This window comes from Bos javanicus, chromosome 8, assembly GCF_032452875.1.
Source record: "Bos javanicus breed banteng chromosome 8, ARS-OSU_banteng_1.0, whole genome shotgun sequence".
Taxonomy (NCBI): domain Eukaryota; kingdom Metazoa; phylum Chordata; class Mammalia; order Artiodactyla; family Bovidae; genus Bos; species Bos javanicus.
This window is the reverse complement of record NC_083875.1, coordinates 112,727,645-112,739,872: the sequence shown is the minus strand read 5'-3', so window position 1 is coordinate 112,739,872 and position 12,228 is coordinate 112,727,645. Positions and strand designations below refer to the sequence as shown.

Here is a 12,228-nt window from a genome sequence, read left to right as displayed (position 1 = left end):
AATCCCCCCATCTTATCGCTATTCCACTCCTGGACTGTCAGGGGAGAAGCACAGACTCCCTGCTGAGATGCTGCAGAGTTTGGACAGGGGAGGTGCTCTTTCTGTCACAGGGGAAGGGCTGAGCCAGGAGCTCCAGAACCGCAGGAGGCAGACCAGACTTACAGCCTCTCCAGCTTCGGCAGATGCTGAAATGACTCCGGGTCCAAAGTTTCTATCTGATTGAAGTGCAGGTATCTAAAGAAGTTTTCAAAAAAGGGGACAAGAAACAAGTTGTAAGCAATTCTGTGTTTCTACAGAGCTACAGAGTTTCACTGAACACATGTTTTCCCTAAGTCATTCGAGTCCACACATCAATAGATAACTCTCTAGAGCTCCTACATTGTATGCGGATCAAATGAAGTCATCCAGCAGGAAGGTTAAAGACCGCGGAAAACTGGGCGCAGACTGTAACTGGCGGACGGAGCGGTGAGAGAAAGGGTTAGCCTGCCCACCGGGCCTCTTCCCCACCCAAGGGGGAGGGACCAGGGATGCCCAGCTCCACAGCCACGGACCTTTCTAGAAAACCCAACAGAATCTTCACCTCACCACACACGCAGGTATGTGAACGCCTTAGTTCCAACCGTCTAACTCACAGATGGATTTAGGAGCCTAACTCACGCTTCAAAGGGGCGCTGGGAACATTGCTTCTCAGCTGCAGAAACAACCACCACACAGATAAGAGAAGAAAGCTGCCCGAGCGGACACTGCGCCGCCTCAAACGCCCCTGGACTGCACAGAGCCTCACGGCCCAGAAGCCATCCACGCAAGACGAGCCCTTGCTTTCTACAACGGACACAGTTTCCGTAAAACGAAGTTCTTCTGGTTTTCCTAAACACTGCTCTTCTCACTGTGAAAGCCGGAGGGTTTTTCCCTCAGAAGAACGGCTAAGTCACCTTCTAACGGGTGTCTCCACAGGAGCCCCTCCTGACGCGCTGGCCCGCCGGGGTCTGCTCTCACCCCGCCAGACGCTGGGAGGATACACGGTGACCGCACGGGTGCCGGGCTGCTGGGCCGCCTCCCCCGGAAGCCTGGGCTGTGCCCAGCGCCCTCCCGCCTGCGTGGGGGCCTCAGGGCAGGGTGGCCGGGGCAGGCGGGGGGAGGAGAGCTCCGTCCTGACCACCGAGGACGCGCCCCCAGCAGTCGGCGTGGGCGGCCCAGCCGGGCTGACCAGGGGAGCCCGCCGGCCAGGCCCAGGGAGAGTCCTGGGCGAGGACAACGGGGAGAGAAGGGACCACATGGAAGCTGGATTTAAAAACCCACAAGCCGGCCCCGCAGGTGGCCAGCCATGGGTGCTGCCTCGAGGCCACCCCCAACAGAGAGGAAATGGGCCCAGGGCAGGAAAGGGGGCCCCACCCGGCACAGTGCCCAACACCAGCCTGTGGCCTCCAGGGAGCCCGGGGCGGCCCCAACGGAGGGGCAGAGACCAGCATGAAGGACACCAGGCAGCTGGCAACCTGAGGACGCAGGCCCTCACAAGGTTTCTCGCTCTGCGTTTGCACCGGCTCCACGGCCTCACCCAGCCTGGGAGCAAGGCGGGGGGCCACATTAGTGAGATCCCTGCACGAGCCTTGCCCAGCCTGGGAGCGGGGCGGGGTGTGTGTGCACATGGCCCATTAGTGAGACCCCCCACCAATCGATTCACTCAAATAAAGTCTAAACACTCGCACTGCACAGTCGTGCCCTCCTCCTTTAAGGCCTGAGAGGGTAGAGCTGCTGGGTAGACAGGGCCTCTGCCTCCCCCCTCCACCAGCCCTGCCTCTGGCCGAGGGGCGTGGAGGTCCCTGGGCTGGGCACACTCTGGGGGCGGACCTGAGCCTGCTCTCCTTGGGGACATGCCCCTTCTCCCAAGGGGCCTCCGCGCGGGTGGGCCTGGGTCTGAGCCGCCTGCCTCTTCACCCCCAAGTCTCAGCAGCAGAGACCGCTGCCCAGCGCCTCCCCGGGGTCTGCAGGACACGCCCCAGGGCCTTAGTCACCAGTGTCCACGCAGACCTCACCTCGGGGGTGCCACTCCCTTCCTCCCTGTTCCACCCACTCTGTTTTCCTCCAAAACAACCCAGATCACTCCCCCAACCCCAAGGCCAGAGCTTCACCTGGCTCCTGAGAGTGTGTCCTGCCCAGCCCGAGCCCTTCACACCAAGAGGGATGCGGGGACATGCTCCCGGGGAGCCTCCCTCCCCAGCGCCTCTCCAGATGCCCATGGGTCCCTGCGATGGCCTGACCTCTGTGCACGCAGCCCTCAGGCCAACCTCCCCCCCAATCCAGTCCACACCAAGCACAGCGGGCTGGGAAAGCAGCTTTCAGCCGAATAAATAAACAGGTATTTAAGCACGAGCCCAGCGTGTGCTTCGGAAGCTCCTGCTTTGGGTGAGGCCTCCCCAGTTCCGCCTCGAGGTCTCTGGGGAAGCTTCCGTGTCCTGCCAACCGACAAAACACCAAAGACATCTTCCCCCACTGCGGCACGCGGGACGAAACTGCCTTGCACATGGTGACGCCAGCCCAGTGTTGGACAGCCCAGGACTGGCCAAGTAATAAGCAGGTCAGAGAAACGCCTCTGACCAGGAACTCTGCTTAAAATGGACAGGCTGACTTCACAGCAGAGCAGGACTTCATATGAGGCCCCAGAAACGGCATCCGGTGTTCCCTAACTGGAAACACATGGAGGAAAGTTTATTTTCTCCAAAATAATGATGTCATGAGCAAGGGAAGTAGCCTCAACGTGCAGATTCACAAACAGGAAATGCTGCGCAAGGACGACCGCCTCCTCGTCCCTGCTTCTCCCCAGAAGACCTCCAGCTGCTCAGACCTGTTTGCGAGGCTGTCTCCAGCACGGAGGGGCAGAGGTCAGCCGGTGTCACTGGCCCTCGTCTGGGAGCGCAGGGCCCAGGGCGCCACGCGGATGCCCGGATGGGCGGGGGCGGGTGGAGGGGGCCCCACGGCTCTATGGTCTGCATGCAGCGCCCGTGCCCCCCCGCACAGACATGCATCGTGCAGGCAGCAGACGGGGCCCGCGCTCCGGGCGAGAGGCGAGGGGCAGGTGAAGTCCAAGACACCCAGAGCAGGGGGCACTTACAGTTGCTCAAGAGAGGCAAGCCCCTTGAAGGCCTGCCGGTCAATCGCCTGGATCTCATTCTTGTACAGATAGCTGCAACAAGAAACAGGGGGTCAGCACGCGCCAGGCTGCAACAAGAAACACGGGGTTAGCACGCGCCAGGCTGGCACTCGGAGGGCGACGAGACCTCCGCTGGGGCCTGGAGACAGTGTCCACGCTCACGATCGTGTGAGGACACAAACAGAACGCTTGCACAGCAAGGAGAGCTCCTCCACGGGGGCTCCTCTCTTTATCTGGGGAAAACCTCCTACTGGAGACGTCAGACCACCACACCCCAGACTCACGGATTGGTGGAGGGCAGTTTATGAACAGTTAACAGAGCACATGCCTCAGAGCCCGAAGAAAATAAAATTTCCTGACAAACAGGTAAAATGCACTGAAGGTAAGGTTCTGCGACCGACACGATACAGTTTCAAACGTGTGCGTCCGTGCTCAGTCGTGCCTGAGTCTTTACGACCCCATGGACTGTAGCCCGCGTCCGTGCTCAGTTGCGCCTGACTCTTTATGACCCGTGGACTGTAGCCCGCCAGGCTCCTCTGTCCATGGGATTCTCTAGGCAAGAATACTGGGGTGGGTGCCATGCCCTCCTCCAGGGGACCTTCCCAACCCAGGGATCGAACCTGCGTCTCCTGCATCAGCAGGCGGATTCTTTACCACTGAGCCACCTGGGAAGCCCACTTTCAAATGCCCAGAAATAATCTAGGGAATAGGAATTGTAAAGACTAAATTCATCTGGACCCAGTCATCCACTCAAATCCCATTCTTCTAAAACAGAAGCAACCAAGGCTAATCGAAGAACCACGCAACAGGCTGGTGCCTATTTCTATATGGCCTGCAGACTAAGAACGGTTCTTATGTCTTTAAGTGACTGAAAATTTCCAAAGAAGAATGTTTGTCGACATGTGAATATCACGTGAAATTCACATCTCAGTGTTGGAAAACGCAGCTGTGTTGGCCCAGGGCCACGCGACCTCACTTATGGTCACCTGTGGCTGACACCGTGCTCCCTGGACACCGACCCCCGTGGTCCTCAGGGACTCAATTTCGCTGCCCCATCCTTCTCAGGAGGAGTCTGCTAGCTCCGGAAGGGGCCCATAGAGGATGAAGACGTTGACTCTGAAGTGTCTGCTTCCCCAGCCCTGCAAACCCGTGTGCGCTGAGTCTGCCTGTCTGCCCAGGACCTCAGAACACATCTCTACCGTGGCTACCTGCAGACGTGGAGACACCTGCCCAGGGCGCCCCTCCGTCGCTGCTGCGGGTAGACGGACGATGAAATCCCACACTTCCCTGCAGAGTAAGTCGGACAGGTCCTGCTCTGCACACCCCCTGACGGACGATCAAATCCCACACTTCCCTACAGAGTAACTCGGGCAGGTCCTGCTCTGCAGACTCCCTGCGGACGACCAAATCCCATGCTTCCCTAGAGAGTAACTCGGACAGGCCCTGCTCTGCAGACTCCCTGCGGACGACCAAATCCCACACTTCCCTATAGAGTAACTCAGACAGGCCCTGCTCTGCATACTCCCTGAGGGATGATCAAATCCCACACTTCCCTGCAGAGTAACTCGGGTAGGCCTTGCTCTGCACCCTCCGTGGCTGGGCTGCTCCTGTCCTCCCGCCTGGCGAGCAGCGCCTCTCTGGCTCAGTCCTGCACTCCCAGGACGTGCCCTCCCCTCTTACTGGGCACCAACCTGCGGAGGCCACATCACACGGAGCTGCAAGCCTGAACCTAAACCAGCCAGAAGGCCCCCAGTTGGAGGCCTGGTGCCAGCCTGACAGGACGCTGCTTCTCCAGGTTGGGGATTTGAATCCCTGGGCTGCCACTGAATGCTGATTCTTAAATAAGAATGCACGCTTCTCTGCCTCCGTTTCTTCCTGTGTAAAATGGAGGGAATGGCAGTGCCTTGCAGCAGGGGGCCCCAAGCTCTGGGATCAGAGGTTTGATGATCTGGGGTGGAGCTGATGCAATAAAAATAGAAATAAACTGCACGATAAATGTGACGCACTCGAATCATTCCCGAGACCACCCCCACCCCCACCCGGGGAAAAACTGTCTTCCACAAAACCGGTCCCTAGTGCCAGAAAGGCTGGGGACTGCGGTCTTTCCGGATCAGTCGCTGAAGTTCCACAGACACCCAGAGGCTCTGGAACACGGCCCCACGCGCGGCGACGCCTGTCTGGGTCTGCGTTAGCTCTCCTATCGCTACTCCTCCAGGAGGTACGTCTGAAGGGAGGCTTCTGTGCCCACTTCTTAAAAACAACTCAAAAGCAAAGCAAAATATCAACACTGACATCACCTTGCATGAACTTCAGAAAGATGAGAGTAAAGAAATCCTTTCAAAGAACATGAGCAACAGCTGAACCACTGAATGTTGGTAAAGATATCAGGGATAATCCATTTTTTCTAAGAATAACTGGGTATTGGTCATGAGCTAATAAGAAAGCAAAAACAATTCTCTACTTCATCACAGAGTTTACCCTTTGATTATGAGTTCTGTCTCAAGGGTTCATTTCATCATGAGGAAATCTTAGTGCAGGGGAAGGTTTATTCCTTACCAGAAATCACTGGGGTTCCAGCAGGTAAGGAACACTCACCAATTAAATAAATACCAAGGATGAAATATGTACTTATATGCAGAGTACATCATGAGAAACGCTGGGCTGGAGGATGCACAAGCTGGAATCAAGATTGGAATGAGAAATATCAATAACCTCGGATATGCAGATAACACCACCGTTATGGCAGAAAGTGAAGAGGAACTAAAAAGCCTCTTGATGAAAGTGAAAGAGGAGAGTGAAAAAGTTGGCTTAAAGCTCAACATTCAGAAAAGGAAGATCATGGCATCTGGTCCCATCACTTCATGGCAAACCGATGGGGAAACAGTGGAAACAGTGTCAGACTTTATTTTTTTGGGCTCCAAGATCCCTGCAGATGGTGACTGCAGCCATGAAATTAAAAGACGTTTACTCCTTGGAAGAAAAGTTATGACCAACCTAGACAGCATACTAAAAACCAGAGACATTACTTTGCCAACAAAGGTCCGTCTAGTCAAGGCTATGGTTTTTCCAGTGGTCATGTATGGATGTGAGAGTTGGACTGTAAAGAAAGCTGAGTGCCATAGAATTGATGCTTTTGAACTGTGGTGTTGGAGAAGACTCCTGAGAGTCCCTTGGACTGCAAGAAGATCCAACCAGTCCATCCTAAAGGATATCAGTTCTGAATACTCATTGGAAGGACTGATGTTGAAGCTGAAACTCCAATACTTTGGCCACCTCGTGCGAAGAGCTGACTCATTTGAAAAGACCCTGATGCTGGGAAAGATTGAGGGCAGGAGGAGAAGGGGATGACAGAGGATGAGATGGTTGGATGGCATCACCAATGCAATGGATATGAGTTTGAGTAAACTCCAGGAGGTGGTGATGGACAGGGAGGCCTGGTGTGCTGCGGTTCACGGGGTCGCAAAGAGTCAGACGCAACTGACTGACTGAACTAAACTAAGGATGAAATAATCAATTCTGGAAGCTTCTTAAACATTCACACTGCAAGTTGCCCAGTTTTCTAGGTCAGTGCCTGTCAAGATGGACTGTAGTGATGAGGTCCAGAGAGTTGGGGGAGGAGGCAGGAACCCCAGGAGCCAGACGGTGGGGTCACGGGACCCCTTCCCACCACAGCTGCAGCCCAGCCCTGGCCTACCTCCTCCTGTTACCACCAAACACCGCTCAGCCCACCCCTGGTGAGCCCAGGACCCGCCGCTGTGGGCGTCTCAGATGCCCTCGGGTTGGAGGGGGGGAAAGGCTGGCACATGGACACCTGAGGAGGGATCCCGCCAACAGACGAGGATTAAACATGTTATTTCTAAAAATTATCTTAAGTGAAAAATGGAGTATCCCAAACTGCTTAACAGGAAATGTAATCACAGAGTAAATAATAAGCTGCTCTTGGGTAATTCAAACCCCCCAAAAGTTTAAAAATTAAAAAATAAAGAAGACTAAACTTGCACACACACTACAAATACTGGGATCAGTTAACGGATTCTCCTTCTGCTTTCCTCTGGAGCTTGTGCTGTGCTGTGCTGTGTTGCTCAGTTGTGTCTGACTCTTTGCGACCCCACAGACTGTAGCCCACCAGGCTCCTCTGTCCATGGGGATTCTCCAGGAAGAATACTGGAGTGGGCAGCCATGCCCTTCTCCACGGGATCTTCCCCACCCAGGGATCAAACCCAAGTCTCCTGCATTGCAGGAGGATTCTTTAGCATCTGAGTCACCAGGTAAGCCCAAGAATACTGGAATGGGTAGCCTAACCCTTCTCCAGGGGATCTTCCCAACCCAGGAATCAAACCAGTGTCTCCTGCATTGCAGGCGGATTCTTTACCAGCTGAGCTACCAGGGAAGCCCCTTCAGGAGATTACAGTGCTTTAAAATTAAAACCCAAAACAAAAGTAAACAGATGAAAACTCAAGAATAAATAAGAGAACTCTCCCTCATTTTAAAAATGAGCAACAAGGCTTAGTGTGAACCCTGCTAATGAAAAATTAACATACTGCCACTAAAGTGATAGAAAAAACTGTGTAAACACAACACTTTAGGAAGCTTTGTGGAGGAAAATGCATTTAATAAGGAATTAATGTTACCTCTCGATCACCAGCACCCCCTCATCTAAACAGGACCGAAGACACCCAGGTTCACACGAGTTACACGTCTTCCCAAAGTCACTGACACAGATCCCTCATTAAAAGGGCTCTAGCTGAACAGTTTTCTAAAATCCTAAAACTGAGAGTAATTTCCTCAAAGCACAAGACACTGACTTCTGATCTGTTAGAACCAGGAACGTGCCCAGGGTTTTGATAAAGTTTTCAACTTCAGAAACAGTGCCTGTAAAAGCACCGAAGCAAGTGGGTCCTTTTCTAACTGCAAAACTGACTTCAACACGCAAATGCCTTCAGTGCTAAGAAACTCATTAAGTCAAATAAATTCTCAAAAGGGAAATAAACTTTACAGAAAAATGAGATGAAATCACTCAGCGAAGATGGGAAAGTTATTCACGAATTAGTGACATTCCAAAGGGATTCGTCATTTCCAGCTTCCATCAGCCCACAGCTGAAGACAACCCAAAACTGCCCTGAAAGCACAGACCCACAGAACACGCGTCAGCTGCTCACAGCAGCAGCTGCACGGCTCAACAGGGGTTACCATTACCAGACGGTGATTTTCAGAACTGCAGTTTTTAATTTTATCCAACCGATTTACTTAAGGCTTAGCAGATAAACCCTAGAAATCACACAGAGCAGCACCTGACCCTGGTACCAATTCACTTAAAAAATTCCAGCCAAAATTTCACTCACCTTCTGAAAACAAAACCTCTTTTTCACTTGAATGTATTTGCAATAATTCATAACAATATGGAATTTAGCTCAATGATTAAACAGTCCAAATACAGACGGCAGACTCTGGTGTAGAAAACTGGTCACGACTTACAGGTATTTCAGATTCTCCAAGTCTTCAAACGACCCACCAGGTATGCTCTTGATTTGATTATTGTTGAGAAGCCTGTGAAAAAAACGTTTCAGTAAGAGTTTTACAAACAACGACACTTCTGAATTGTGTTACGGAGGTCATTTCCACTGCCCTGGAGAAGGTTACACAAGGATTAAGCCGCAGGCCTTAATACTGACACTCGCAAATGGACACAACCAAGAGCAGTGTGGGTGTGGACAGGACGGTGTTCACACCCGCACACCGGAGCGGCTCCGAGCACGTGGAGACGCGATCCCCTTGCTCCTGCACAGAGAGGGCTCGCCCTCTCCTGCGTCTCTCCCGTCCTCCCCTCCGGCCAGCTGGGAGGCCCCTGTGGAGGTGCAGGGGGTCCTCAAGGGGGTCTCTCTCCAGGGAGCCTTTTCACAGCGAGGGGTGGAGCCACACGTGCCCCCACCAGGCTCACAGCCCCCAGGCACGGCGCCCTGCACGGACCAGTCACCTCCTGGGGGAGAGCCAGAACCCCCTCCCACAGCGCTCAGCACAGCCCGCGGCAGCCTGGAGCCGGGCCCCTTCCCTCTGTGCACCCCGGGGTCTAAACACTGGGACACAGGTGGACGGCACCCCACCCCGCCCCCGCCGGGGGCCATGGGGGCTCCGGGCCGGGGAGGAGGGCCGCCCTGGGAGGCGTGGTCAGCACAGGCCTGCACCACACCCAGAGGGTGGACAGGTTCACGGCTGTCAGTCGAGACAGACAGGGACCAAAGCCACCCGTGGGCACCTCCACATGCAAACCCCTCTGGCAGGCTCGGCCTCTCCCGCTCACCACGCCCACCCTCCGGATCTGCCCACAGGGGAAAGCAGCCATGGGCTGTGCATCTTTTCCCACGAGCTCCCAGGGAAATGCTTGGACTTACAATGTGTTCAGGTTTCTCAGCCCCCGGAAGGCCCCCGGCTGGATCTCTCTGATTCTGTTAAAGCGAAGATCCCTGTGAAGACACGAGAAGTGGATTATTTACAGAGAAATCCGCCAGTGTCACTGGTTCTGTGTCATCTCTAAACACTCAGTTTCCAAACAGCAATAAGGCATTTAAGAAATTAAATCTCCCAATTCAATCCTTGGCTGAATCAGCTCTGGGAAAAGACTGATAAAGACCCAAATATTTGTCTGAATAACAGGCGAACCTGTTCACATTACAGTTTGTTTAAAAGGTAACTACGGGGAGATGTTGGCGTTCAGTCGTTAAGTCGTGTCCGACTCTTTGCGACCCCCATGACTGCGGCACATCAGGCTTCCCTTCCTTCACCATCTCTTGGAGTTCATTCAAATTTGCGTCCATTGAGTCAGTGATGCCATTCTCTTCTCCTCCTGCCCTTAATTTTTCCCAGCATCAGGGTCTTTTCCAGTGAGTTGGCTCTTCACAGGTGGCCAAAGTATTGGAGTTTCAGCTTCAGCATCAGTCCTTGCTATGAATATTCCGGACTGATCTCCTTTAGGATGGACTGGTTGGATCTCCTTGCAGTCCAAGGGACTCTCAAGAGTCTTCTCCAACATCACAGTTCAAAAGCATCAATTCTTCGGCACTCAGCCTCCTTTATAGTCCAACTCTCACATCCATATGTGACTACTGGAAAAACCATAGCTTTGACTATATGGACCTTTGTTGGCAAAGTGATGTCTTTGCTTTCCAATATGCTGTCGAGGTTTGTCACAGCTGTCCTTTCGAGGAGCAAGCATCTTAATTTCATGTAATCTTGATTCAGTTTGTGCGTTTGTGAGCCTGGTATTTCGCAAGATGTACTATGCATGCAAGTTAAATAAAGAGGGTGACAATATACAGCCTTGTTGTGCTCCTCTCCCAATTTTGAACCAGTCTGTTACTTCATGGAAGGTTCTAACTGCTGCTTCTTGACCTGCATACAGGTTTCTCAGGAGTCAGGTAATGTGGTTTGGTATTCCCATCTCTTTAAGAATCTTCCACAGTTTGTTGTGATCTACACAGTCAAAGGCTTTCACGTAGTCAATGAAGCAGATGTTTTTTGGAATTACCTTGATTTCTCTATGATCCAGCGAATGTTGGCAATTTGATCTCTGATTCTTCTGCCTTTTCTTAACCCAGCCAAACATCTGGAAGTTCTCAGTTCATGTGCTGCTGAAGCCTGGCTTGAGGAATTTTATTTATTTTTAATTTAAGGATAATTGCTTTACAATATTGTGTTGGTTTTTGCCGTACATAACATGAATCAGCCATAGGTAGCTTGAAGGATGTTGAGCATAATCTTGCCAGCATGTGAAATGAGTGCAACTGTATGACAATTTGAACATTCTTTGGCATTGCCTTTCCTTGGGACTGGAATAAAAATCGACCTTTTCCTGTCCTTTTCCAGTCCTGTGGGCACTGCTAAGTTTTCCAAAGTTGCTGACGTACTGACTGCAGCTCTTGAACAGCATCATCTTGTAGGATCTTAAACAGCTCAGCTGGAGAGATAAGAGACCCCCCCGCCCACCCACCCCCACCAGCCCATGGGAATGCTCAGGTCTGTGTTAAGACAACAAACAGGACACATTTGCAGGGACTGGAGAAGGGAGTCGCCAGCGCGCAGGCGTGGAGACTCGCGGTTCCTCCTGTAACTTGCGAGCTGGAACTCGCTGCTCCAGGAAGGGGTCTGGCCCCAACACTCAGAGTCACAGAGCTCACTCAGCAAGCGAACTGGGAAACGAGGCTATTTCACATGTACCTCTCAGCGTGTGAGATAAATGCATGAGTAGCACAGAGGCTAGACCGAGGACCCGAGAGACCAGGGCCCCAGGTGGGAGCCAGTGGGTGGCGCCAGATGCGAACGCAGAGCGGCCGGGGTTGGGCCGGGGCCGCGTGAGGGGCCGCAGGTCTGCTAAGCTGCCTGTTCCCACCCTCTCCAGCCTGAATTAAAAATCTATCAATTGAACAAGCAAGAGAGGCCCTGGAAATGAGACACAAAGACCGCTTTCTTTACCAAAGAGTCTTAGAAACATGAAAATTCCTTACTCGCTGGTCCTACCTCTTCCATTACGGCTTGGACCGTGTCCCCCCAAATTCACGTGTTGATGCCAGACTCCCGGGGCCTGAGACTTGACCTTATTTGGAGAAGGCGTCCTTACAGGGGTGACCGAGTTAAAGTGAGGTCACTGAGGTGGCCCTGCTCCAAGGCAGCTGGTGTCCTTGCAGACAGGCTCGGGGGAAGGCCAAGGACTGCTGCAGATCTCCAGCACTGGGGGCCTGGCTCAGGGCCCCGCCACGGCCGCAGAAGGGGCCAGCCTTGACCTTGGGTGCGCGCCTCTGGGACAGTGAGAGAAGGCTCCAGTCTAAGCCCTGCTCCTCCCCGTCATGGGTGCTCGTTAGGACGGCCACAGGGACTATGGGGGTTCTGGGGCAGCTCTCCTGGGATACTGGCTGAGCTCGTGCAGTGCTCACAATCTTGGCAAGAATCTCATCGGTTCTATAGCTCTAACTGATGACAGAACAGGTTCTAGTTCACAGCAGGATAAGGGCCTTTTGGGAAAGCGTTTGAACCCCTGAAACCGCCTCTGTCCACACTGGGCAGCGAGTGAAGCACGCTGCCTGTGGGTT

At 53.2% G+C, this 12,228-nt stretch overlaps 1 protein-coding gene across 3 annotated transcripts in view; it reads right to left on the bottom strand.

Annotated features, from left to right (window-relative positions):
• PXDN (peroxidasin) overlaps positions 1 to 12,228 on the bottom strand; it is a 62,999-nt gene that overhangs the window by 31,004 nt on the left and 19,767 nt on the right. For 2 of the 3 annotated variants that reach the window (XM_061426751.1, XM_061426753.1), the window contains exons 2-5: positions 9,538 to 9,609; positions 8,624 to 8,695; positions 3,110 to 3,181; positions 163 to 234 (exon numbers count right to left, since the gene is read on the bottom strand). In XM_061426751.1, the coding sequence (XP_061282735.1) occupies positions 163 to 234; positions 3,110 to 3,181; positions 8,624 to 8,695; positions 9,538 to 9,609 (288 nt within the window). The remainder of the gene's footprint in view (positions 1 to 162; positions 235 to 3,109; positions 3,182 to 8,623; positions 8,696 to 9,537; positions 9,610 to 12,228) is intronic. The other variant, XM_061426752.1, reaches the window with a different exon arrangement.